Source organism: Nicotiana tabacum, chromosome 3, assembly GCF_000715075.1.
Source record: "Nicotiana tabacum cultivar K326 chromosome 3, ASM71507v2, whole genome shotgun sequence".
Classification (NCBI taxonomy): Eukaryota; Viridiplantae; Streptophyta; class Magnoliopsida; order Solanales; family Solanaceae; genus Nicotiana; species Nicotiana tabacum.
Window position 1 is genome coordinate 124,874,674 of NC_134082.1, and position 26,023 is coordinate 124,900,696.

Genomic DNA, 26,023 nt, shown 5'->3' on the forward strand with positions numbered 1-26,023 from the left:
ATACTGCCTAAGAATTACTGATTTCAGCTGGGGGTATAAAGGTTTGAACACAGTGGAGTCCAGTATAATATTGCCGTCCCTCTGGTCAAAATAACTTATTTCAGGTAGGCAGTGACTGTCAGATGACACCTCATTGTTAACAGATCTAAGCTTCACTGAAGTAAGTACAGTAGTAAATAATCAAAGGCTGAAAAGACGTTTGGCGATGGCTTTGGAGACTTCTCATTTTGGAATAAAACTATCAAGCAACTTGCATACCTAAGCTTCACCGTACACAAATAATTAACGCTGAGAAAGTCTTGAGATGGATTCTGAAATACTCATTTATACGTGGATAATCTTTCATACCAGTTGCATGTTTGTTACAATGTCGCACCATTCTTGATGCCGAAGTACAAGAAAATCAAACAGACGGCTAAAGGGTAAGTGATACAACTCCAGTCTCGCAACAGACTTCCACTGGGCAGTATCTCTTCAAAATCTACACCACTGGATGGCGGAAGCTGAAATTACTCAGCTGTTCATATGGTACCACTCATATTGCTGGACTTAACTCACGCTCTATGTCCTCCAGTGATCGCCCTTTTGTCTCCACGACATTACCGACTATATACATGACAGCAAGAAGACAAACGGATGCAAATCCCAGGTACACCGTACTGATTCCAAATTTAGTTACAATGCTCAAGAAGTACAGGCCAATAAAGAAGTTTGATATCTGTTCAAGGAGAAAGATGAGTTGGCTGTTAGAGACAATAAGTAAACATGGAGTGAATGAACCTTCGACTAATCTTACAATGCTGCAAATACCACCACAATCAATTCCTACTTTTTCTGTTTTTCATATTTATCTTCCTACAGCTCATGCTGGGAAAATAACAATCAAAAGCAAAAGATACTTCTTAAACGAAAGAAGTAAACGATACACTAAAAATCAAAGAGCCAAGGGACTACTGTGTTTGGTGCTTCAATAAAATGCATATTTCTCTAAGCACCCTGACATGCTATATTACTCGAGAGGCATGGCATTGAGAAATATACTCGGAAGACATTCGAGCATACTTCTGTCAGCACACATTTCAGCTTATTGTGATGTTAGGACTTTGGCATAAAAGTTTGCTTCCAGCTAAATCACGGAACACCATAAATGATGTTTATAGCAGTTATAACCTTTTGTTTGTCAAAAAAAGGAAAAAGAAGACTCACCCAATGCATCCCCAAAGACAAAGCCACCGCTTTTGCCCTAATTCTGGAGGCAAATATCTCAGGAAGTAGAAGAGCAGGAACAGGACCAGCACCAAGTGAGAAGGACAACACGTAGCTGAAGGAAAAAAGGTAACAGGAAATATATATATACATTTCATTTGCATTCCTTATTAAAAACAAAAAATCATTTGCATTGACAATGGAAAAAAAAGGGCCAAATAACAGAAGAAATTGCTCTGGTGGAAAAAAGGAGGAGGAGTAATGATCTAACAGCAGGGAAGCACATGATACTTACAGGACAGTACCAAGAACAGCTAGTGTGCCAGAATATGGTGTCAGGACCTTCCAAGTGAAGGACAAGGAAAGCAACATCATTGATGCAGCCTGTGAAAGGAGAATATGATGAGAATCAGAATAAGATGGATAGAACAAGATAAAGCTAAAATAGAATAAATCAGAAACAAGCCATAAATCAGGAGGATAAAAGCGTCATGTCCCTCAGGCCTCAGCATATGCATGCATGGGATGCTGCTAAAGAACCATCTTAGCATTGACAACTAGATGCAAAAAGAAATGAGTTCAACTGCCAAGGATTGTTTAGGATAAGACCGTGCAAGTCTTAGGCAAGCTATCCCAGAGAGCTTCATGTTGGAATTTACTCTGCGGGATGCTTATAGTTATGGAGTATTTCAAAGACCTCAAGTTTACCTTTATAAGACTAACTTCCCTTGTGATTTGGAATATTATACTCACTCCTTATTTTGATCTTTTCATAACAAAACTTGTTGAAATTATAAGATTTTTATATTTTTCATAAAAGTGCCCTTCTTGGATATTAATTATTGAATGGAAAATTTTCACAAATCCATCAAGGTTACATTTCTAATACTTACATTAATCATGGGTTGAGATATTATGTTCACTTCCTTATTCATAACGAAATTGAATTCAAATAATAACTTGTTATACATCCCGAAGTTGACGCCATTTTTACCTTGATTATTAGGTGCTATATTTGTAATAAGAAGCTCTATTCAATTTTAAATAAAAATCATTTATGCTATATATATTGGAAAAATAGTACTATCTGTGTGCTAAAAAATAAATATAGAAACTCGACAAGAAAATTTAAATAAGAATTAAGAGAGCCAAAAAGGAAAAAGAGAAAAAGAAAATTGTAAGATGCTTATCACTTATTTAATTATATCACATTGAACTCAGTTCCTCATTTCCATAATGGACTGCCCAAAGTTCGTTCATGAGCAACAATAAGGCTTCCACTAAGACGTGAAATGGCTATGGCATTCATAGAAATATGCAGGCGTCAAACAATTATCAGTTGATATTATCCTAGAGGTGCGTCCCTTCCCGGACCCTGCGTGAATGCGGGCTGCTTTGTGCACTGGGCTGTCCTTTTTTTAGTTGATATTATCCTAAACTTTGGGGTAAAATCAAGTATAATAGAGTGGAGAAAAATGAAGATTTAAATCTGAAGGTATATAATCACTGGACCTTAGCTTCTAATGGTGTTCCATCTCACTTAAATGAAGCGGAGAAATCTGCATGGTGTGAACTTCCACACCCACAACCTATTTTATAGGTTCATATACTTACAGTTTGTCTATTAATTGGGAGAATTACACGCTTCTCCATTTTCAGTCAAGGATACACAAGGACATCTTTGGAATAATAGAAATATTCTATCATTTAAATCAATCTTGTTACAGAAAAATCGAAATAAGGGAGGCTACTGTAAAATCTTAAACTACGAGGTAGGTTAAGGTCTGTGAAATTCTCTGTTATGGTTATGGTTCTAAGTTTCACATTATCATCTTAGAAGTCTAAGATTCACAAAGAGAAATCAAATGCCATGACATTTGACATTTGGATTAGAAAACGGTTTGGTCCTGTATAAATTTGGTCTCCTTCTAAAGAAAACAATGTTTGTGTTAGGATTTTGCATTTGGTTTTGGAAGAACTGGTCGTGTGCTGTAAGAATTATTTTCTCAAAACACCAACTTAGCATTATGGTTTTATGGGGGAAAAAACAATGGCTGGTTTTTTCCAAATCAAAACAGTTATTTCCAAACAGGCCCAAGCAAAGTGGTCTAGATATCCCTCTAAGCAAGGATATAAGGTTTTTAACCAAGAATATCAATTTTGATCATGAATATATAAACTGAGTTTTACATTTCTTTAGGTTCTTACAAACCATAACCAATAACAGAAAATGATTTAAAAAGTGGTTTATTTATCACTTAAATTCAAACGATAAGATTCGTCACTGTCTCTACTGCGTAAATGAATTGCATCACACTATGACAGGGTATAACGTTGCTAGTGCTAGAGATAGTTAGAACTTCTGGAAGTACAAGGTCCTTCAACAAACAAAAATTTTGAATGTTCTGTTTCGATGAAGATTTTTCTGTTTTTTCATATGTAAATATGTGTGCGCGCGTCCATCCAAATGCTACCATAATCTTTAAAGAGATTACATGTAATAATCAACTAAAAGTAAAAATATCACTCCTTAAAGGATTAAGGCAGTTCAGTTCCAAGTAAGTTGTATGTATAAACTCCATCAAGGACTCAAAGTGACGTACCATTCCAGTAAAGCTTACGAGCAACAGACTCTTTCTTCCTTGTTTGTCCATCAAAGAGGATGCCACCATTGTCCCTGGATACATATATACCTAATTAGAAAAATATATTCTATACTTAGTAACAGATGTTCTCGGAACTCTTGAGGAGAAGACTAACCAAAGACGTTGGCTGCTCCAACCAGAGCACTGGCTGCTACATCAGATGAAATTCCAGCACTTCGGAACACTGCAGTGGAATAATAGACCACAGCATTTATCCCAGCAAACTGCTGGAACAAGAACAAAGCTGCACCAATGCTAACAACTGCAATGACGACAACAATTAGATCATTTTGGCGGTACAATTGTCTCATTTTGGTTGTACAATATAGCACAGAAATATCAGGAGCTCAAACTATCAAATACATTTGGAACTAAGGAACGAGTGACCATAGACTGATAATAGCACATTACGAACAAACTTAGGTGGAGAAATGTGTGCGTACAAGCATAAACTTAGGCTCTTATTGTCTGGAGAATAATTAAGTTGTCAGTAACAGTTCTCTTCCAACCAAGAAGATTATGAAGGTCACGAATTGAGGAGGACAACAGAATTTAAGGCCCATTATTCTACATATTTAAACCCAAACACTGCCCCTCCCTCCCCCAAAAAACAAAAAAGGCAAAGTTGATCGAGGAATAACAAGAAGAAAAGAAAAGGAGACACATACCAGACTAAAACCTATGCTTCAGTGATAATTAAGGTTTGGAACTTAAGCAAAATAACTGAAAGACAGTTTTTCTTTATTGCAGCAGAACAGAACTACACACCACTGTTTAAAAGTTCCTGACAATGGTGGCACAAGATAACAGCCAAAAGCCAAATGTTAACAATATGACAAAATGTACAGAAATTTAAGTACGTTCTTTAACAATATGACAGGAAACTATTAGACCTAAGGATATAGAGAACTGAGGTTCAGACGCTTAAACAGTCACGTATAATCAACATTATCTCCAATACTTATCGATCAAAGATATACCTTTCCAATAGCGGCTACTAAAAAGATCAAGCCACCCAGCATCTGGTTCTGAAGAACCCTGCGCAGAAGCTTCCAAATCACCCATAACCTCAGCAACTCTTTCTTTGCCATATAGCCTTTTAATAGATGTCTCAGCTTCAGAAATTCTTCCTTGCTGCCAGATAAAAGTGAATAGTTTAGGTAAGATTATAAGTCTCCGACATAGATTTTAGCAGTAGAAAGGAAATCCATAACGAAGATTTCAAGCTAGAAAGAAAGATCTCATGAGAAAACCTGAAAGAGCCACCGAGGACTTTCTGGAGAAAATGCCATTCCTAACGCAAGTAAAACAGATGGAATAAGTGCTATACCAAACATTGTTCTCCACCTGACATATGAATTGGGAGACAAGTAACTTAATGGATTTAACATTAACCCAAAAATTTAATCATCACAAGAACTGCAAAGGTTAGACAAATCCATGCTCGTTAGTGTTTCTGAAGTCTGGCAACTACTAGTTGTTGAACCTTATTCATTTGTAAACAAGGTAGATGCAAAAGATATCAGTTAGAAAGGCCAATAAGAAATAGTCAGTCATTCAACTGGCTAAGGAGAGATATATGGAAGTAGAATATCCAGTAAGGCCCAGAAATAAGTAAACAAATAAATAACATTAACAGGTAATCCTGTTTCTGGTTTTGGTGATGTTGTTCTTTGTTTCATGGTTTCTTTTGATGGTACTGATCTATTGCCTCTTTTCGTCTTCTTGAGCCGAAGGTATTTCGGAAACAACCTCTCTACCTCATTGGGTAGGGGTAAGGTCTGCGTACACGCTACCTCCCCAGACCCCACTAGTGGGATTTAACTGGGCCATTGTTGTTGTTGTTGTTGTTGTTGTTGTTGTAACAGGTAATCCTGTGGGGGCCTGCTTGCTCTGGCTTCAATTACAAAAGTTAAAATTCAGAGGTACACAACTTGATTTGGTGCTTCCAATAATATCCAAAATGGTTGTTTAGAGAAATATTCCCTAAGCATGAACATTTTTGGCATCTGGGACATTCCAAAAAGATCACTGCATGTCAAAACTACAGAAACAGAGTATTGCTCTCTGCTTTAGCACCAAAAGCTGGAGTATGGCACTGCTAATAGCAATTAGAACCATTGCTGATTAGAAGTAATCATTTTACTTCAAATTCTTTCTCAAGGAAAACCAAAAACAAGGCACAAAGAAATTCCCTGATAAAAAGTGTAACACCCCACAAATTTGAATCAGTTGTAGATGCATTAAATGAGTATTAATATGATGATTATCAATTGGATGTGATAATAAGTGTACGAGGAATATCATAGGTGATTTGGGGTCCAAGAAGAGATCTAAGTCTAAGCCAAGTTGGAAAATTACATGATAGACTAAAATTCCAAATGAGTACGCACAAGACCAAACTTTGCACGAGCATATTTACATTTATATAAGGTTTTATGTGATACACAACTTATCAAATAAAAGATCTTTGAGTCTAGTTTCTAACGCTTCAAACCGTTCGTCATTTGGACACTCCTACCAGAAGTTATGACCAAATTACCAAAACAGCGCAGAATTTTACACTACCGCGCCGCCCCATGCGCGCGCGGCTGTGTAAATTAACAGAGCACCTCCAAATTTCATTTCTAAACACATTTTTCATTACCACGCCGCCCCATGCATCGCCCCATGCGCCGCGGCTGTGCAAATCTGCGTTTTTTTGTCAACCCGACCCTATTTTGATATAAAGCCTTCGGGGGTTATTTTCCCCACTTTATTTGGACGAATTTTAGGGTCTTCCTCCACCCTCTCAAGACCTCCAACCCCTCCCATCGTCAAGGTAAGTAATCTCCATTATCTTGGTGTGAATTTCATCATTTATACACAAGTATTGATGAAATCTACACATAAAATACTTAGATCTTCAAGGGATTTCTTCAAGAACTCAAAGGAGGGTTTTGCAAGATTCTTCCAAAAAGGTAATCCTACACCCTTAGACTTACATATATGGATTTATTAAGGGAATATGAGTATGAATAAGTATTGGAACTCTTGGTATGGTGATTGGAAATCATAAGTTCCCAATTTACTTACCCAACTATTATAGAGAGTGAAAGATGTTTATTTAATGGAACTCTATTGGTTAAGGTGTTGTTTACCTTATGGGTAATAAAGAATAATATTGATTATAACCATTTGAGACTTTAGAATTTATCCAAGAGCAAGATAATGGGTTATTTGGTGTAGGAACACCATTAATAGGGATTACGAAGCTTTATACTCACCAAGTGTTTGATAATATGCCTAAATGGCTTAAGTTATGGAATTTGTTACTAATATTTGGGTTCCATTGGATGTTGCTATTGTAGATTGAAGGTTCTTAGTATTGTGGATCATTGTAGTATCAATAAGGGGCGAAATTGAGGTATGTGAGGCTAACTCTCTATGTTTGGGAATGTTAATGATTCTCCCTACACTACGTTTCTTTTATGACGTTACTAATTGCTTTAGAAATATAGTTAAGCCCAGTTCCTTGAATAGTTGTAGAACTTCTATTCTCTAACTTCATAACTCGTTCATGACTTTCATTCTGAACGTTGTGAGCTCAGTGCGTATTCAATATAGACTTGGGTTTGATGCCCCCAATCTTAGTATAGATTACTCAGTATGCCATAAACAGTTGAAGTTTCAGTGTTCATAATCAGTTCAAGAATACATGTCTTAGTCTAGTCCTATTCAGTATTCTAGTATTATGTAACTCAGTGTGATCCAGTATTCCAGTATTATGTAACTCAATGTGATTCAGTATTTCACTATCATATATTGCAGCATGATTCTCAGTTCCTGATTTTAAATCCCTGAATATTGAACACTTGTATTTGGGCCCGAGGCTGCAGTTTATGCTTTATGCATCTTTGGGCCTGAAGCCGCAATTTATGCTTTATGCATTTTGGACCTGAGGTCGTAGTTATGTATACGTATACTTGGGCCCGAGGCCACAGCTTGTGCACATAGATATATTGGGCCTGAGGCCGCAGTTTAATATTCAGATAAACAGGTTGTTCATCATTCAGAAGAGGGAGTATTCATATCCTTACTTCCTTTCAGTTCAATTATTAGTTACCGTTCAGTTATTAGCTATCATATCAGTTACCAGTTATCAGTTTAGTTATCAGTTATCAGTTCAATTACCAGTTATCAGTTCAGTTATCAATTATAAATTCTCAGTTATCAGCGTAGTTTCAGTTTCAGCATTTATAATTCATTCTTTCAGTTGCTTTACATACCAGTACAATTCAAATGTACTGACGTCCCTTTTGCCCGGGGCCTGCATCTCACGATGCAGGTAATGATTTACAGGTTGATGATTCCGAGAGCTAGGATTCTCGTACCAGCTATTTGGTGATCCCCAGTTCTTTCGGGGCATTATCATTACTTTACAGACTTTTAATATTTACAGACAGTCAGTGTTTTCAGTACTTCAATAGAGGCTTCATAGACTAGAGTAACGGTTAGACAGAGTCTCAGACTTTTCATGTTAAGCCATGTTGGTTGCAAATATGTTTCAGAATTGTATTAGTATTTCCGCACTTTGATTTATATCATTCAGACTTTCAGTACATCAGCATGTGTTAGTTTATCTTCCGCATATAGTATGTTATGATATCACATGTTGATTCAGCCAGCCAGTTGGTTCGCTCGGTCACATGTAGTCAGACACCGAGTGTCGTGTTACGTCCAGACCCAGGTTCGAGGCGTGACAAAGCTTGGTATCAGAGCACCTAGGTTCAAGAGTCCTAGGGAGTCTATGAAGTCGTGTCCAGTGGAGTTTCCTTTATATGTGTGTGGCGGCCACTCATGGTTAACTACGAGGACATTCAGGATTGTCTCACTTCTTTCTACTCTAGATCGTGCCATGAAGCTTAGTGGAACAGTTACCTTCTCTTCCTATCGAATTCCAAATGTATTGGATGCCCAAGCGACGCGCAGGAGAAACCTATGGTTCTAGAGAGGACAATTGCACATTGGGGTATATCTATGAAGTACATGTTGGTAACAAATAAGAGTTGAGAGGATGTTGAAAGTGGGATGCAATGGATAGTAGTACAGATTAGAGCATAACCTTATCAGAAAGTACAAAAGTAGTCATTATGTTCTATGGTTATCAGTTTAACTCAGTTACCAGTTATACAGTCTTTCAGTTAGCAGGTTTATGGTTATTCAGTATGCCAGTTGTTTGTTATTCAATTACCAGACCTCCAATTCAATTCTTAATGTTTCAAAATTTCTAGAGACTTAGGAGTATACAGTGATGCATATGGATGCTCAAAGAAAATGTAAGTAACAGTGATTATAGCAAAATCTTCTCATGTTTTAGGTATTAAGACCCAAGACTCACCGGATGGTGCATAAAGTGATTATCAGATGTGTATGGCAGTGTATCCACATGTCAGACCTCACGGTGTAACAGGTTAAGAATTCAACCACAAAAGGCATAGAATTGATCACTATAGTTTTGGACAGAAAAGAGCCTAAGGGAAATATAGCTAAGAATAATATGATGTCGAAATGAGAACCAAGAGCAGGCGACATTGAATTTTAGGGAATGATTTTAAGTTGGTTAGATTTATTCAAATCAGAACTAGAAAGTACCATGTCAGCAAATTTGTATACGAAGTGGCTATTATTGTGAGATAAAATATATGATAGTTCCCCTTCACATGATGTGACTATGTGTTAGGCCGGAGGTTTATAGTCTGTAATGAATTTGAAGTGTATAGAAAGTTTGGGGTTAGATATTCCAATTTTATTTAAGACAGATGAAATTTCCCCAAGTGTGATCCATGTGCATAGTTCAAAAAGAATGATAGTGTACGGCAAAAGAATATGGTCAGATTATGAGGAAGGTTAGGATAAACCTTATGCTTCACTTAGTTATTCAAAGCAGAGCAAGAAAATATGATGCTAGCAGGTGGTTAGTAAAAGAATAGTAAATAAGTTTTGAGTAAATATAGTGAATTAGCAATTTCAGCAGAGCTAGTAGAGGTAAGATTTGATTCACTTAGTTAGGTTAACACCAGTGAGTGGATGACAGTTTGAAATACGGAAACACATGTTAGAACCCAAAGAGTTTAAGTTAAACCCGAAGTACAGTGGCAGTGGAAAAAAAATCAGCTAGCAGTGAGAGAGCAAACTATAGAAGAATACCCTTTAAGTATTATAGAAAAGGGGTTTCCCCAAGATTGACAGTGTGAGCAGAGTTAAATTATTAAGATTGTGTATGATAGGTGTGAATATATTAGCTTTTCGTTATGTGAATAATTTAGTTTTTCCTAGCTCAGAAGTAAGTTGGGAGATGAGTCGTCATTGACGCAGAGTGCAAAGAATTGCAGAAAATAAGGAAGGTTATTTGGATCCCAACACAAAAAGAAGGATCCGCAAGTATAAGACCTTTGGTCTAAGGGGTGAAGCAAAAATTTTCAGTAAGTCCAGTTAGAGATTTGAAACCCGAATAGTTAGCATGGATATGAAAGAGAAAATCAGTTCGATAATGAGGGAAAATTGTATAATTACCACAAGGAATATGTCTAGCATGTGTAAGAAACACAAAGTGAGTAGAATGACCACCGAACTTAGTTATTGATGATAAAGTGATCATAGATAAGCTATAAAATCATGCACAGTTATGTATTACGAGGGCAGTGCCATTGCACGAGACTCTAATATTCCGAGTAGTGGTCAGTGACTTAGCTCACAACAATACTATAAGTGTTTTCAGGAAGTGCTTAAGAAAATAATCAAGTGTGGGAAGTGTAATTCATGATTGAGGTAGATAAGAGAACTTTGGTGAAAGAAGTTCACCGCTTAGCCCAGCTAGGAGTTCAATTTGCGTACTCCAAAGATAGTAGAGTTGTTGTCTAGAATAGGACATATTCCTCCTTAGTAGCGGAAGTGAAGGAGAAATGGTTTGATGATCCCTACTTATTGTAGCTGAAAGAGGGGATTCACATGCATAAGACAATGGCTTTTTAACAAGGGGGAGATTGATGGTACTTTGAGGTACCATGATAGATTGTGTGTTCCAACCATAGATGGACTTAGCGAGTGAGGAAGATGTTAGAAGCCCATAATTCCAGGTATTTTATCCACCTAGATTTTCCAAAGATGTATCATAATATTAAGGAGATTTACTGGTGGAACGACATGAAAAAGAAAGTTGCAGACTTTGTGGCCAAGTGTCTGAATTGGCAGCAAGTGAAAGTCGAGCAGCAGAAAACCAAGTGTTTACCTCAGAACACACACATCCTTTAGTGGAGATGGTAAATATGGACCTTATAGTAGGATTATCTCGCCCATTTTGAAAGCATGATTTTTATGGGCGAAGGTGTAGACTGCCAATTAGTTGGTTTGAAGTTGCAAAGTGGAGTTGCTGGGACCAGATTTGGTCAATCAGCCTATGGAGAATGTCAAGTTGATTCAAGAGCATTTGAAGACAACTCAGAGTCGCCAAAAGTCCTATTCAAACATGCAACATAGAGACCTAGAGTTTCAAGTTGATGATTGGGTGTTTCTAAACGTTTTGCCTATGAAAGGTGTTATAAGATTCAGGAAGAAAGGAAAGCTCAATCCCAGATATATCGGGTCATATAGGATCCGATGAAGCATCGGGCAAGTAACGAGTTAGAGTTTTCACCAGAATTGGCGGTTGTACACTAGTATTTCACGTGTCATGTTATAATATTCAAGTTTCCATTATTCAAATCTCATGTCACGACAGTTGTGTTTCTAGTATTCAGGTCTTATATTAGAACACTAAAGTCAGTTCAGTACTCAGATACTCATGTCAGTCCAAGTACTCAGATATTCATGCCAGCTTAATACTCAAATATTGATGTCAGTTCAGTGATCAGATATTCACGTTAGTTCAGCATTGGATTATTCGTGCCAGTTCAGTATTCATGTATCCACGTTACTTCAGAATTCACGTATCCATAACAGACAAGTGTTCATGTATATGTATCATGTTATGCGTATTATTATGCCCGATGAAGCTAGTATTATGCTCTGTTAGTTGGTAGGTATTTTAGAGAAATTTCAAAGATATCTAACCTTCTCATTCAGACCTTAAATTACAATCTCCATATATTTCAGTATTTAGTCAGTTTAGTAGTCATTCAGTCTAGTACCTATTCAGTTCAGTATCTCATCAATTCAGTAATCATGTATTCATTCAGTTTAGTATGCAAGTGTTAATGAAAGTTCATGTTCCCACCAAACCCATTTAAGGTCCGGAGTTAGCCGAAGATACAGCCAGGACAATCATTCGAGGACGAATGATCCCAAGGGGGAGATAATGTAACACCCCGCAAATTTGAATCAGTTGTGGATGCATTAAATGAGTATTAATATGATGATTATCAATTGGATGTGATAATAAGTGTACGAGGAATATCATAAGTGATTTGGGGTCCAAGGAGAGATCTAAGTTTAAGCCAAGTTGGAAAATTACATGATAGACTAAAATTCCAAATGAGTACGCACAAGACCAAACTTTGCACGAGCATATTTACATTTATATAAGGTTTTATGTGATACACAACCTATCAAATGAAAGATCTTTGAGTCTAGTTTCTAACGCTTCAAACTGTTCGTCATTTGGACACTCCTACCAGAAGTTATGACCAAATTACCAAAACAGCGCAGAATTTTACACAACCGCGCCGCCCCATGCGGCGCGGCCGTGTAAATTAACAGAGCACCTCCAAATTTCATTTCTAAACACATTTTTCATTACCACGACGCCCCATGCATCGCCCCATGCGCCGCGACTGTGCAAATCTGCGTTTTTTTGTCAACCCGACCCTATTTTGATATAAAGCCTTCGGGGGTTATTTTCCCCACTTTATTTGGACGAATTAGGGTCTTCCTCCACCCTCTCAAGACCTCCAACCCCTCCCATCGTCAAGGTAAGTAATCTCCATTATCTTGGTGTGAATTTCATCATTTATACACTAGTATTGATGAAATCTACACATAAAATACTTAGATCTTCAAGGGATTTCTTCAAGAACTCAAAGGAGGGTTTTGCAAGATTCTTCCAAAAAGGTAATCCTACACCCTTAGACTTACATATATGGATTTATTAAGGGAATATGAGTATGAATAAGTATTGGAACTCTTGGTATGGTGATTGGAAATCATAAGTTCCCAATTTACTTACCCAACTATTATAGAGAGTGAAAGATGTTTATTTAATGGAACTCTATTGGTTAAGGGTGTTGTTTACCTTATGGGTAATAAAGAATAATATTGATTATAACCATTTGAGACTTTAGAATTTATCCAAGAGCAAGAAAATGGGTTATTGGGTGTAGGAACACCATTAATAGGGATTATGAAGCTTTATACTCACCAAGTGTTTGATAATATGCCTAAATGACTTAAGTTATGGAATTTGTTACTAATATTGGGTTCCATTGGATGTTGCTATTGTAGATTGAAGGTTCTTAGTATTGTGGATCATTGTAGTATCAATAAGGGGCGAAATTGAGGTATGTGAGGCTAACTCTCTATGTTTGGGAATGTTAATGATTCTCCCTACACTACGTTTCTTTTATGACGTTACTAATTGCCTTAGAAATATAGTTAAGCCCAGTTCCTTGAATAGTTGTAGAACTTCTATTCTCTAGCTTTATAACTCGTTCATGACTTTCATTCTGAACGTTGTGAGCTCAGTACGTATTCAATATAGACTTGGGTTTGATGCCCCCAGTCTTAGTATAGATTACTCAGTATGTCATAAACAGTTGAAGTTTCAGTGTTCATAATCAGTTCAAGAATACACGTCTTAGTCTAGTCCTATTCGGTATTCTAGTATTATGTAACTCAGTGTGATCCAGTATTCCAGTATTATGTAACTCAATGTGATTCAGTATTTCACTATCATATATTGCAGCATGATCCTCAGTTCCTGATTTTAAATCCCTGAATATTGAACACTTGTATTTGGGCCCGAGGCTGCAGTTTATGCTTTATGCATCTTTGGGCCTGAGGCCGCAATTTATGCTTTATGCATTTTGGACCTGAGGTCGCAGTTATGTATACGTATACTTGGGTCCGAGGCCACAGCTTGTGCACATAGATATATTGGGCCTGAGGCCGCAGTTTAATATTCAGATAAACAGGTTGTTCATCATTCAGAAGAGGGAGTATTCATATCCTTACTTCCTTTCAGTTCAATTATTAGTTACAGTTCAGTTATTAGCTATCATATCAGTTACCAGTTATCAGTTTAGTTATCAGTTATCAGTTCAATTACCAGTTATCAGTTCAGTTATCAATTATAAATTCTCAGTTATCAGCGTAGTTTCAGTTTCAGCATTTATAATTCATTCTTTCAGTTGCTTTACATACCAGTACAATTCAAATGTACTGACGTCCCTTTTGCCCGGGGCCTGCATCTCACGATGCAGGTAATGATTTACAGGTTGATGATTCCGAGAGCTAGGATTCTCGTACCAGCTATTTGGTGATCCCCAGTTCTTTCGGGGCATTATCATTACTTTACAGACTTTTAATATTTAAAGATAGTCAGTGTTTTCAATACTTCAATAGAGGCTTCATAGACTAGAGTAACGGTTAGACAGAGTCTCAGTCTATTCATGTTAAGCCATGTTGGCTGCAAATATGTTTCAGAATTGTATTAGTATTTCCGCACTTTGATTTATATCATCCAGACTTTCAGTACATCGGCATGTGTTAGTTTATCTTCCGCATATAGTATGTTATGATATCACATGTTGATTCAGCCAGCCAGTTGATTCGCTCGGTCAGATGTAGTCAGGCACCGAGTGCCGTGTTACGTCCAGGCCCAGGTTCGGGGCGTGACAAAAAGACCATAAAATCAATGCAAGACCTACAAAGTTTGAAGTATTTGGGAAAAAAATAAATAATAAATTGCATAAGTACTAAATTTGAAAAACTTAGAAGCCTGCCACTAAGAATAGAAATACAGTAGTAACTGAACTAAAATTAATATGTATTTAGGTTGTAATATTATCAATAGAAGATTCATGACTATAAAGAATGAAAAATACATAAAGGTTAAAAATAACAGAAGATACATAAGCAGACTAGAGAATGAGGCATCAAAGTGATAAATTCTGCCAACTACCCCAACTTTGATCTCAAACTTGTCTAGAATTATATTAAGACGCCTATTGGTTCTGGACTAATCAGGTCCAGATAGAATCATTCATGCCATCTTGTTGGAATTTTCTTCTGTCAAAATCTTTTGGAAGGCCTATGGATGACTTCATGTACCAATCATTTAAAAGTTAAAGTTTTCTGCTGTGAACATAAGTAATGAGAAATTACCACAAAGGATTTCCAGACAGAGGCAATCCAGCCACTAGTGCAACAAGGATTCCAATGCAAATGAATAGCTGATTGACAGTTCCAAGTGTGCCGCGAATTTCTGTAGGTGAAATCTAAGCACCAAAAGTTTGTCAGGATGCTAGGAAAACAAAAGTAAATCCATTGAAATAGTGTCAAAAAGGTGTAACTTTGAGTAAGATATACACCTCAGATATGTAAAGTGGCACAATAGCAGATGAGATACCAATGCCAATTCCAGTAAGTAAGCGACCAATGATCATAGCCTGCACACTCTGGGCAGTGGTACTGGAAGTTTTGACATCATATCAGATACTTCTATCAATGGTAATGATCAGACATTGTAGCTTTAACTATTAAGGTACATACCACAGAAACGCACCAACTGCAAGTGGAATCGCATCCAATACAAATGTCTTTGTTCGGCCAAATTTATCAGCCAGAGCTCCCCCAGTAAATGAACCAACAGTGGCGCCAGCAAGAACTGAGCTAACAATCCATCCTACTCAAAGCAATCAAATAAAAGTTTGATACTCCTATATCTGAACAAGGCTTGCCAAATTAAACTTTGTCCTCACACAGCCAAAACATTAACTCTGTGACAGATAGGCTTCATAGAGGAACTGACCCTTTCCAGCAGCTCAGGAACCAGTAAAACAGGATAGTAGTCCATTGGAACTATATTTCACATAAGAAAACCATTCAATTAAAACTTGCCTTGTATAACAGTGTTCTCGACGATCCCAAGATCCTTAGCTAGGTATTCAAGGGCACCATTCACCACCCTGAACCAGAAAAATGACAGTTATCACTAAATAGCACAATAGAAACAGAGGTTACAAGTATAAACTGCAAGGCTTAGAATATACATGAAATAAAGATCCCTTGCCGGCTTGGAAAATGCCTGAACTAAAAATGTTTGGTCCAGTCCAACTCAAAGATAGAGCAGACAGCCAACCAGAACTGAACCAATTCATCTATTTTTAGAATATCTAAGTATGGCGGTAGAAACACTCCCCTATCCCATTAGAATTTTTATCATTCAACTTCCCATCTTTTGGATCAGTTGTTATCGAGAAGGTATCAGGATCCATTTAAAGTTCAGCAAGTTGTTTGCCTCCCTTTTTGGGCCCCATTTGTTATTTATATAGCATAAAACTTACAACTATACCTTGAAATTCATAAGTTCTAATTATATGAGGAGAGAGAAAATTCAAAAAGTTGATAGGGGATGCAAACTACGAACAAAACTTTGAGTTCCGCTCACGAGAATACACAAATTTTTAGCTCATACAATCAAACAGCTGAAGTGGCAACCAAGACCAACTAAGCAAATATTGTGATTGCATTTTCTTTGGTTATGGTGTAGGTCCAAACCAGCATTCACTGTCTACTTCCAACCGGTGTGTAAAACAAACCAAACCTGTGGACACCCTTACCTTAATGGAGCGGCAACTATGATAACATATGTAAGGCAAAATAACAGTAAACGAATGCTCTTCAATCAATATAATGTCATCATACCCTAGGTGATACCCAAATAAAATTGCTCCCAGACAAGCTACACCCACATAGGGCAGTACTGATCCAGATGATTGCCCTTGAACTTTGAGAGGTGTTGCATCCTCAATATCTCCTCCTGCCATGCACCAATAGACATGATTGTTAGCAAGTTTCATGGCACCATGCAGGACTTTTTTTTTTCCATTCAAAGAGAGGCAGTCGGGTTGCAGCTTATTATTCCAATAAAATTCTTAGTACAACATACTCTACTGATGCTTAATTCACATGGCAAAACAATGAGAAATATTCCTTTTTCCAAAATGAAACCTAAACACAACCTACTCGAACAGAAAGCTCAGGTGGAAAAGTGAAGTTAAGTTTACTAAACCTACATGTTTTGGTTGTTTCATGATATGAGATCCAAAACTAAGAAAAAGGTATCTTTTCTCTCGGTTTCCATCCCGGATGAAAAACTTAATGTTCTTTAACAATCTTCCCTGCGTTATAACCATCCACCGGATATGGCATCTCCTACTCATAACCTGTGCATGCAACCAGTTAGGACTGCAACCCACCAATTTCTAAAGTTGATCATTCTCACCAAATTACAACTAACCCTTACCACCATACCAGTAGTACAGCACCATAGCAACAGCAGGCCCAATTATTACCCAATTTTAGTCGCCCATCCTTGTCCCTTCACCAAATCAGAAATGTGGCGATATACTGTTAGAGCAGGTTTCCACCTTATGTTTGCAACATAGCATAATTTAGTGCTCCTTCGCAGGTATAAGCAGAAACTGAGCCAATGTGGAGCAGTTCCACAAATGATCTGTAAGTGAAGACAGCAACAAACTACCTCACAGTTTAATCCAATAGAGCTAATCCCTACAGTCCATATGAGATGCTGAGACAAGTTTTAACTAGACCATCATTGTGTCCCTAATCTCGTCAAGGAAGAAAATCTACCACAATAAGTCTTACATGTCAGCGAACAGGGGCATACTCTACAAATGATACCAAAATATCATATTTTTATTAAACACAAGGACATTCAGAATTCCACACATAAATGGAGCAGAAAGTTAAGGCAGTGACTGCAAACAACAATCAACCGAAGCTATAATGTTGATTCAGTAAATAAATTTAAAAAAAGGAGACTTGAGACATGTACCAGAAGCTCGAACACGGTGTGATCTGGCCTTTGCCGATGAACCAAAGACACTTTGAACAGTTTTCCTAGCACGGCCAAGTTCGATCCCCATGGAAGCAGAGTCCATACTGACTCCAAAGCAACTACTTCTCTCCGGCATCCGGAGACTTCTAGAAGCTAATAAAGTATTCCTTTTCAAGTCACCAGAGCCTTGTAAAATCCTACGATTCTGAAGGCCAAAACCTATGATGCCTTTGACTGTGAAAGTTGAAGCTTGCATTTTTATGTTTACCTGCGGAGAAAACGTAGATATAACGGAAAAGTCAACAAAATAAACGGCAATAAACAAAGCAATACACAGGCGCCCATATTCCACCATCATTATCAGTCAAACAACGTTCATTTCATCGTCAACACTAAACAAGTAATTTTATCCAGTTCAAGCACGACAGATCAGAAATCAAACCAGATTTGAAGCAAAGATAACCTAAAGAGCTCGACAGTCCACAGTATGAAAAAAACAATTAAGGGAAATGGCATTGAGATTGATAATTGAAAAAGCAAACAACTGGAATTAGGATCAAATACAGTGGAAATATGCCGAGTGAAGAAATGAAGTTGATGAAATCAAAGCAGCTTCTAGAGTTAGCTTGTTGAACTCGTATTTGTTCTCATGTGCGTCTGATCAAAATATATTTGTAAACTTGTAATTGAGACAAGAGTGGCTTTGGGAAATCCGATTAGAATCCAGACCTCTGTTTGCTTACTGTAGTTATTAACAACGAAGTCCTCTTTTTCTGTTATTCCCTTGATTTTTGTTTTTTTATTCTTTAATTGCCAAGTGGTAGGCATTTTTATATTTACACAAAAATCCAGATAGCAAATTTAAAATGTTGTTAATTGTAGTATCAGTAGTTAAGAGATTATAGTAGAAGCTTTAAATCGTAATATAGGGATTAAATAAGGGAAAAGGGGATTAAAAAAGAAGAAAGTAGAAGGAGGGGGTTATGGATAGAATGCAGTTGGATTTCAGATTAGATTTGGGTTAGCGTTGGAGATGTCGCGGGCCGTGACGTGGACGGCGCTCTGCTCTCTCGGCATTGCTGATTCATCACACGTGAAATTTGGAAGTAAAACTGGCGTTACTATGACCATCATGGGCCCGTGTCCAGCTTATGGGTCGGCCCACCCATATAGTGACTTCTCATACGGATCGCACACATAACCAAATTAATTCACTTTTTACCTTTTAATTATATATATATATATATTAAACGTTTATATATCATTTTTAATTTTAAAAATTAGGTGGATGTCTATTTGAATTGATTCTTCAGAGAAACAACTTGCTTTCATGTGATATTTGAAGGATGGTATTGGCTATTCTTAGCCAACTGAGAGATGAAGAACATGCCATTGAAAGATGAGTACATAGGTTATGAAATCATAATACACATCTATACAATAAATAGAATTCCTCCAAAAATAAGCTTTAAAGTTGTGCATAAATCTCATATAGCCAAGATCTTTTTATGTCTAGGCATTGTTCTTTTATCTTTTTGTTTTATATTTTTATTTATTTATTACATAAATAACTTTTTCAGTACTGAAATCCCGTCAGTAATTGTATAGCTTAATTGTCAATAATTTGACCACCATTGACATTTAACATTAAGGAGGTCAAGTTTTATAAATTACTATTATTACTACTCACTCTTTAGAAATGGGAATCGAGAGGAGCTTCTGGTTTAAGTGAATTGCCAAATAAACCAAGTCAAGAATAATCAGGCAAGCTCTTTGTCAGAGGGTAATTAGGTCATTGCAAACATATCTCCAAATACACGTGGGTCCCACTTAATTTTTTCTACACGCGCTCAACTTGCATCACTTTCCCTTAACATAGAAAAGGAAAATGTGGGGCCCACGTAATAGGTGGATCTCCTTGAAGTTCATTTGGCCTTTATGCTTAGCTTTTAGGAAGCCAACTCTTTTGAGATATAATTTTTGCCCTTTGTTTAGCTCTTTACTACTTTAGTTATTTTTTCGTAAATAATATTTTTACTTAGCTTGAATACCACAATAATTTAAGTAGAACAATCAACATTTAATTTGGGAAAAAATTCAATATTTGATTTAATTTAGAATTTTTTTTATAGATGTGGTTTGGTTGTTAGAAATGTCAAACCAGAAATAATATTTTAAGGAATTTTCGAAAAAATTAAAAAGAAAAAGGAATGTCATTCCGTTAATAGAACAAAATTAAAATATCATCAAAAAATAAAGGAAAAATTAATGTCATTTTGTGAATAGGAAGAAACATCTTAAGAAAATCGTCAGAAAAAATATAAAAAAGGAAAAGGAATTGTCATTTTGTATTATGCAAATATTTTAAATAAAAAAGAATCGTTAAATTAGAAAAATATATATCTCTAACTTTTCAATATTTTTATATTATTTTGATTGAAAGGAAGTTAACACACCTTATTTGAATTCTATAATGAATATTAGACAAACTTGTTATAAGATAAATCTTATGGTGGATGTCTACTCCTCCTCCATGATTTTTACAAATGTTTAATGACATATTCAATGACATATTTTTTATGTTTAATGACATATTCAATGACATATTTTCTTTACTTTTCATGCCTATATAAAGGCCTTATAATAGATAGATAAATACATACAATTGAAGAAGAAATAAATTTTCTTCCTTCTTTCTATCTCTATTATCTTGTTCAAGTTTATAATAAAATGCTTTTAGTATCATAACACGTTATAAGCACGATTGCCACCTCTATTTTTCACAATCACATCCTAGTTGTGTTCGATTCTCCTTCAGGTATATCATTATATATTCTTTTAGTTTATGGTAATATATATGCACCAATATGCTATTTATTAACAAATTCATATACTGTTAAGCATTTATTTTAGTTGATCATGTTACACAATTCTCTTACCTTGCTTATTGTTAAAGAAAATATAAGATATAGATTTTAAGTGTGTTAAACTAACAAAATAAAGTAGTGATAACTAAGGTGACTAAATAATAATTGTATATAGTAGTTTAAATTGCTTTACAATTGGTGGAGAGTAATATTTGAATATATTCACTCTTATCACCATATATGGTTATTCCTCAAGTCCCCGTTTATAATAAATTGCTTTTCTTTTACCATACTGAATATATTTGTTTGTGTTTATTCATGTACTCTATAATTCTTGTTTATTTGACATATATATTGTATGTTACTTACATTTCTATTTATACTACATGTTTGAAGTGATCAACTTCTTAATTAGTTGTCTGATTTTTTTTAGAAGTATATTTTCATTAAAAATTATTTTTATTCTTTCTAACCCATTTATTTTGTGATTAGTTTCAATATGTCAAACTTGTCAAAATTTGAATTTGTCACACTAGACATTACCGGAAAGAATTACTTATCATGGGTCCTTGATGCTGAAATTCACCTTGCTGCAAAAACTCTTGAAAATACTATTATACAAGGAAATGAAACATCAAGCCAGGATAAAGCAAAGGCTATAATATTTCTTCGTCATCATCTCGATGAAGGATTAAAAACTAAATACTTAACCCTAAATGATCCATTTGAACTATGGAGCAGTTTGAAGGAACGATATGACCATCTTAAGGCAACGATACTGCCAAGAGCTAGATATGGATGGATTCACTTGCGGTTACAAGATTTTAAAACTGTAAGTGAATATAATTCTGCTATATTTAGGATAACTTCCCAACTTAAATTATGTGGGAAAATTGTGAATGATGAGGATTTACTAGAAAAGACTCTTTCTACCTTTCATGCATCAAATATGATATTGCAATAACAATACCGCAAAAAAGGTTTAAAGAAATATTCTGAATTAATCTCATGCTTCCTGGTGGCTGAGCAACATAATACCCTTTTAATGAAAAATCATGAAGCCCGTCCTACTGGTTATGTACCATCTTCTGAAGTTAATATGGTAACAACCACTCAAAAGTCTGAAAGAAGATAAAATTATTATTGTGGTCGTGGTCATGGCAATAGTCGTGGGCGTGGACGTGGACATGGAAAGGGGCGAAATAATTATCGTTGTCATGGTGGAAATAAACGTAAGAATCCTCAAAATAATTCTTTAAAAGATAGAGTTATGGTATGAGAGGTCAATGGGCACGCATTTGTCGTACGCCAGATTATTTTGTCAAACTTTATCAAGCCTCCCTTAGAAAGAAAGAAAATAATATGGAGGCACATTTGACCTTTCAAAATAATGACGATGAAGCAGGTCCCTCAAACAAATATGATTCCGAGGCACATCTTGCATATAAAGATGATGATTTTGGACTCCTAGCAAATATTACTCATTTAGAAGCTGAAGACTTCTTTGAGGATATTAACTGAAGAACTAACCATCTTACTAGGGAATGAAGGCTATAATAAAAGTTGTCATTTTTTTTATGTTTGCAACTAGTTTATTTTTCTTGAGTGTGTTTCCTAATGCATCATGTGTTGCTAGTCTCTACCTTCCTAGTGTAATTTTTAATATTTTTTTTTTGTTTGTCTTTCATATTTCTTATAATGTACTTTTTGATTTTTTTTTATAAAGAATATGAGAATTTCCCAGTCTTCAGTTGGACTCAAGATTAATAAAGATGATATATGTCTTCTTGATAGTGCTACAACACACACTATTTTAAGAGATAAGAGATATTTCTCTTATTTGGTAATGAAAGAAGCCAATATTATTACAATCTCCGGTAGTACAAGATTAATCGAAGGTTCTGGAAAAGCCAATTTATTACTATCAGGAGGAACAAATTTGGCTATTGATGAAGCATTATATTATAGTAAATCTCAAAGAAACTTATTAAGCTTCAAAGATATTCGCAAAAATGGATATCACATTGAGACTACAAATAATGAAAAGATTGAATATCTTTATATTACTACAATAAATTCGGGTAAGAAATATGTGCTTGAAATGTTACCTGCTCTTTCCTCTAGCTTATATTACACAAGTATTAGCAGGATTGAAACACATGTCATAGTAAATGAGAAGTTTACTAACAAGATAATTTTATTATTTGGCACGACCGGTTGGGTCATCCTGACTCTACTATGATACATAAAATAATTGAAAATTCACATGGACATTCAATGAAGAACCAAAAGATTCTTCAATTTAAGGAATTCTCTTGTGCTGCATGTTCTCAAGGAAAATTAATTATTAGACCATCAACGATTAAAGTTAAGATGGAATCCTCTATATTTCTGGAACGTATACAAGGTGATATATGTGGGCCCATTTGTCACACCTCCTTTTTCCGCGCCCGAGGGGGCGCAGGGGAGTTTTTTCCAATAAAAGGACAATCGAAACGGGATTTGTTTATTTATTTCAGAGTCGCCACTTGGGAGATTTAGGGTGTCCCAAGTCACCAATTTTAATCCCGAATCGAGGAAAATAATGACTCTATATTATAGTCTGCGTACCAGAAATCCGGATAAGGAATTCTGTTAACCCGGGAGAAGGTGTTAGGCATTCCCGAGTTCCGTGGTTCTAGCACGGTCGCTCAATTGTTATATTCGGCTTGATTATCTGATTTTATACAAGTATGAACTTATGTGCAAATTTTGACTTTTAACCGCTTTATTATTATTGTTTTTACAAGAATGTGAACATCGCTTAAAACACGTCTTTGGACTGCGTCACATGAAATGCACCCACAATCCGGAACACATTTTATTTGATATTTTGGGATCGGATTTGGGTCGCATGAAATGCACACCCGAGCTTAAGAAAGTAAATTATTAAACACGCGCCCTAAAAGACTATCGCGTTATTATTTTGGGAAGACCACGAAATTCACTAAGCGGCCCTCCTGAATTCTAAGTAATTTAAAACAAGTATTTAATGAGGGCCCCGCAATTTGTGTTTTTATTCGGCGAGGCTCGTCTCATTCTTATTTTTTTAAAAGGAATTTGCAACGTCATGGAAATGCGTCTCGGGCCACGCCACAATCAATGCGCCCGTGACTAGAGACACATTTCGACTCCGTTGAGATTTGGATTTGGGTCACATAAATGTGCACCCGAGTTTAGGGAGATAACATTATTAAAGGCGCGCCTAAAGCAACTAGCGCATTATTATTTTGGGGTAGGGCCGTGAAATTTACTAAACGGCCCGTCCCGGAATCTAAGTATTTAACACATATATTTTGCGAGGGCTCCGCAATTTGTACATTTTTATTTAGCGAAGCTCGTCTCTTTTTATTTTTTTTATTATTATTTATTATTTATTTTTTTTTATAATTATTTATTTATTTTTAAAGGATGCCATTTTAACGCCTTTAACAATGCTAAACCTTACGGCTTCTTCACAACTACAATCTCATAACTTGTCAAGATTTGCTAAAAGAAGTTAAGCGAATGAGTGTTTCGGGCGTAGCAACAACAGGTACTAATACTAATTTTGTCCAAATAAACTAAGACAATAATAACATAACACATTGAACGTAAATAATAACAATATTAATCTTGGGACTACTAATACAACTAAATCAAATGACATCAAGTAATCAATAATAACATAACACAAAAATGAACTAAAATGCATACGGTGAAACATAAGCAGAAAATTATCATATCAATTGATATATTGCAACTTCAAACATTGAACGTAAAATTTCTTTAATCCAATACATCGAGGCTTACTAACCTGAATAAACAGAAACGCATAGAGCCATGGACCAAACCTCAACATCGACCTCACCGAACAAACTCGACGCGCCGGACCTCGACGAACAAAACAACCTCACCGGACTGAAGAAAAGACTGAGCTACTCAGCAATGCAGCGACGCAGCAACAGCTGCTGTATTTCGACGCAGCAACTGTTGCGTGAAGCTGCAACATAAGGGGTCGTTGGAGATGAGGGAAGGAGCAGCTATGGAGGGTCGTTCGTGTGGTGTCGAGGAGCTGGTTGTTGCTGCGTTTGGAGAGGTCGTTTGGGCAGTTGACGACGGGGGGTGGTTGGACGACGCAGCAGCCGGAGATGGTTTGGGTGAGGGTTTTCGTTGGTTTTGGTCGTTGGGAAAGAAGGGACGGAGGGAGCTATTTGGGGTGTCGGAGGGTGGTTGTTTGGGAGGCTTGGTGGTCGACGGACTGGGTTGGGGTCACGGGGTGGTGTTTGGGAGGAGGAGGGTGGTCTGGTTTGGTCGTGGGGGAGAGGGCTTGGTTAGGTTTCGTTTGGGGTGGTCCGGAAATGGAGTTTTCCGGTTAGGGACCCGTAGGGTTTTCTCCCTTTCTTCTTTTTAAGAAGAAAGAGGAACAGTAGTATCCTTTCAAAAAATTCCCCCCGGTCCTTTTCGTTGGTCCTCCTCTTTTCAAATTCTGTCCGTGTTTTTGTAATACAATGCCCATGAAAATGAGCCCCACGCGTGGTGGGGTTCGAGGCATATGTCCCCCACGCGTGGTGGGGTTCCCCACGTGTCCTGGACACGGTTTATTATGGGCTCGGTCCGAAAATTAGGCTTAAAACCGGGTAATTTAAACCCGAATATTATTCTTTTGCTCGGACCCGAGAAATAGGAACACGTTGCTTAACTAGTCCTATGTAAGCAAAATAACTACCAAAATAATACTAGTATTTAAACAAAACTATATCTTTTTAAATATTTTTCAAGGTTTAAAATAGCTACAAAATATTAATAAAACTATTTGTAATTTTCGTTTTTTTTAAATATTAAGATAAAATATGAAGTAATTTTTTTGTATTTTTTTTCAAAGTTAAAATGACTATAGAATATTAATAAAACTATATTTTTTGTAATTTTCGTTCTTTAATAAAGACAAAAATATGAAGTAATATTTTTTTGTATTTTCAAAATTATAATGACTGCAAACATTAATAGAACTATATTTTTTGTAATTTTCGAAATTATATAAAGTACCAAAATAAAGTACAATTTTTTTTGTATTTTTCAAGTTTATGAGAAATATATAAACTAAAATTATATATATATTTTTTGTGATTTTTCTTTTTGCAACGAAATAAAGTAAAATAGTTAAAATAGCTATACTAGACCCAATTTCACATATTCACGCTAAAAAATGTGAAAATCCTCGGGGAGGG

At 36.2% G+C, this 26,023-nt stretch overlaps 1 protein-coding gene across 2 annotated transcripts; it reads right to left on the reverse strand.

Annotated features, from left to right (window-relative positions):
• Positions 1 to 305: 305 nt before the first annotated feature.
• Positions 306 to 18,879, reverse strand: LOC107825870 (plastidic glucose transporter 4). 2 transcript variants are annotated; one of them, XM_016652789.2, is made up of 14 exons: positions 18,637 to 18,879; positions 17,905 to 18,175; positions 16,752 to 16,866; positions 15,945 to 16,012; positions 15,597 to 15,729; positions 15,416 to 15,515; positions 15,210 to 15,322; positions 5,105 to 5,198; positions 4,832 to 4,985; positions 3,967 to 4,113; positions 3,810 to 3,883; positions 1,502 to 1,590; positions 1,207 to 1,321; positions 306 to 718 (listed from the first exon to the last, which is right to left on the reverse strand). In XM_016652789.2, the coding sequence occupies exons 1-14, from the start codon at positions 18,733 to 18,735 to the stop codon at positions 536 to 538; spliced, it is 1,755 nt and encodes a 584-aa protein (XP_016508275.1). In that variant the 5' UTR covers positions 18,736 to 18,879; the 3' UTR covers positions 306 to 535. The 2 variants fall into 2 exon arrangements, with proteins under 2 accessions (XP_016508275.1, XP_016508277.1); XM_016652791.2 differs by having other exon boundaries at positions 18,472 to 18,715.
• Between the last annotated feature and the right edge of the window lie 7,144 nt (positions 18,880 to 26,023).

Excerpts from the sequence above, each read along its gene's own strand:
- LOC107825870 (XM_016652789.2), bottom strand. The coding sequence starts at position 18,735 with ATGCCTACCACTTGGCAATTAAAGAATAAAAAAACAAAAATCAAGGGA. Across the intron at positions 15,730-15,944 it reads CGAGAACACTGTTATACAAG|GATGGATTGTTAGCTCAGTT; the intron begins GCAAGTTTTAAT and ends TGCTTTGAGTAG. Across the intron at positions 15,323-15,415 it reads TGCCACTTTACATATCTGAG|ATTTCACCTACAGAAATTCG; the intron begins GTGTATATCTTA and ends TTTGGTGCTTAG.